Raw genomic sequence first — 1,781 nt, 5'->3', positions numbered from 1 at the left:
GTTCCTGGAGAGAGCCATAGAACATGTGGTGTTTGGAGGAAACAAAGTAGCCAGCAGGTGATTAGGAGCCATTGATGATACCGGGGGGTGCAGGGGAGGCTGCTGATGGAGTGTGGCCTGCGAGGCAGCCAAAGGGATGGCAGTGATGTGAGATCAGGAGTGACTGTGCTGTGAATGGTTGGGGGCTGCAGTGGGGCTATTGAGGGCTTTGGGAGAGTTGGAGAGCCCAGGCTGACTAAAGGGTGAGGTGGAACTGCAGGGGCCAGGCTGCGAGGGGATCCCAGAGACACCTAAGGCATTGTGGTGACCAAGAATACAGGATTGCTGTCAGGGCTAGGGTGACTGGAAGCAGGAGTGATGGGGGAGATTGGGCAGCTGCGCTATGGGATGTGTATGAAAACTCTGGGCGGGGGGCTGCTGGAAGAGTCAAGTCTGGGATGTTAACCTTTCTCTCTCCTCCTGCACTGGCAGGAAGCGAGCCCTGGGGCTCACAGACGGTATTCACAATCTGGGCACTGTGCGCTGGGAGCTGGCTCTCTGCCTCCTGCTCGCCTGGGTCATCTGCTACTTCTGCATCTGGAAAGGAGTCAAGTCCACAGGCAAAGTAAGAGCAAACTCTGTCCCCTTAGTCCCTAAACCTCCTCCTAGCTGCCATTATATCTCTTTCCCCCCTTCTTAGCCTTCTCCAGGATACAGAGAGAGAAGAAAGGAGGCAGGGAACACACAAGACATAGGGCCATACTCGGATTGGCATGGGTGGGAGCAACTGCATTGAAGTCGCAGCTGCTTATGCTGGGTCTAAATTTAGTCCATTATGAGAAGAGCAAAGAAAGTCAGTCAATCAGAGGGGAGACAAGGGAAAGATCTTAGAAGAAATGGTGAAGTCCTAGCCCAGCATGGTCCACTGTAATGGGGAAACCTTGTGAAAGACGCTGCTTCACCATTAGCAACACACAATCATCCAGTTGCTGATGCACAGTCCCCACGTGGTCTGGTGGCTTTTGCAACATTAGCCTGTTTTAGTGTCAAATCGCCAATCACCAATAATAATTAAACACCAGAGCTGAGTGAATATCCCACTAGAAATAATCTCCTTAGGGGGTTCATCGCGGTTACCTCCCACTTCCTCATTATTTGTAATTGCTCAGTTTGGGGGTTTTCTGTCTCTCTTTTTTTTTCTTTAACTCAATGGATTGCTCACAAACAGGGCGCTGCTGTGAGCATTCCACACTCGATACTGAATATTTGAGCTGGGCTGGCTGGTTGTGATTGCATAAGTCACAGGTTATTGTTTCTATTCCTGGATTGGATGAGCATAACATATTTCACATGGGAGGCTTAAAGAAGCCACTCAGGCTTCAGTGGTGCAGGGCTGAAGTATAACCCCCTGAGCAGCGGTGAGGGTGGGTTATACTACTCAGGGTTGGTCTTGCACATTTCTAGAGGACCTGTGACAATCGCTGAGGCGTGAGTGGCCCTTTTCTTCAATCCCCTTCTTCCATAAAAGATGTATCCCACTATTTGCTCTCTCTGCATCCATGAAGCTCCCATCACTCTCACCTTTTCCTGGTACAGGTATTGGGACGCATCCTTCACAATAGACACATCTCTTTAGTTCTGCGTCAATGAGCTGCTGAGTCCACAGGGCTGTCTTCATCTCCCATATTTACAACCTTTTTACCACTGTGCTCCTTGGCTCAACTCTCAGATGGGAATGTGTGGAGCCTGCAAGACTCTTTGCCTTTAATGGAAATGTACTGAGTTGCTCTCTCCTGCTTGCT

The 1,781-nt window shown here is 50.1% G+C and overlaps 1 protein-coding gene across 1 annotated transcript in view; it reads left to right on the top strand.

The window, feature by feature from the left end:
• Positions 1–397: 397 nt before the first annotated feature.
• The window catches only part of LOC112106940 (sodium- and chloride-dependent betaine transporter-like), a gene marked incomplete at its 5' end in the record, with an annotated part of 10,724 nt that continues 9,340 nt past the window's right edge, over positions 398–1,781 (top strand). Inside the window, one exon of the mRNA XM_026646257.2 lies at positions 398–604. Within this exon, the coding sequence (XP_026502042.2) occupies positions 398–604 (207 nt within the window). The remainder of the gene's footprint in view (positions 605–1,781) is intronic.

This window comes from Terrapene carolina, unplaced genomic scaffold, assembly GCF_002925995.2.
Source record: "Terrapene carolina triunguis isolate 2854851 unplaced genomic scaffold, T_m_triunguis-2.0 Scaffold34596, whole genome shotgun sequence".
NCBI classification, from domain to species: domain Eukaryota; kingdom Metazoa; phylum Chordata; order Testudines; family Emydidae; genus Terrapene; species Terrapene triunguis.
The sequence above is the reverse complement of the archived record's forward strand: the minus strand, read 5'-3'. Positions and strand labels throughout refer to the sequence as shown.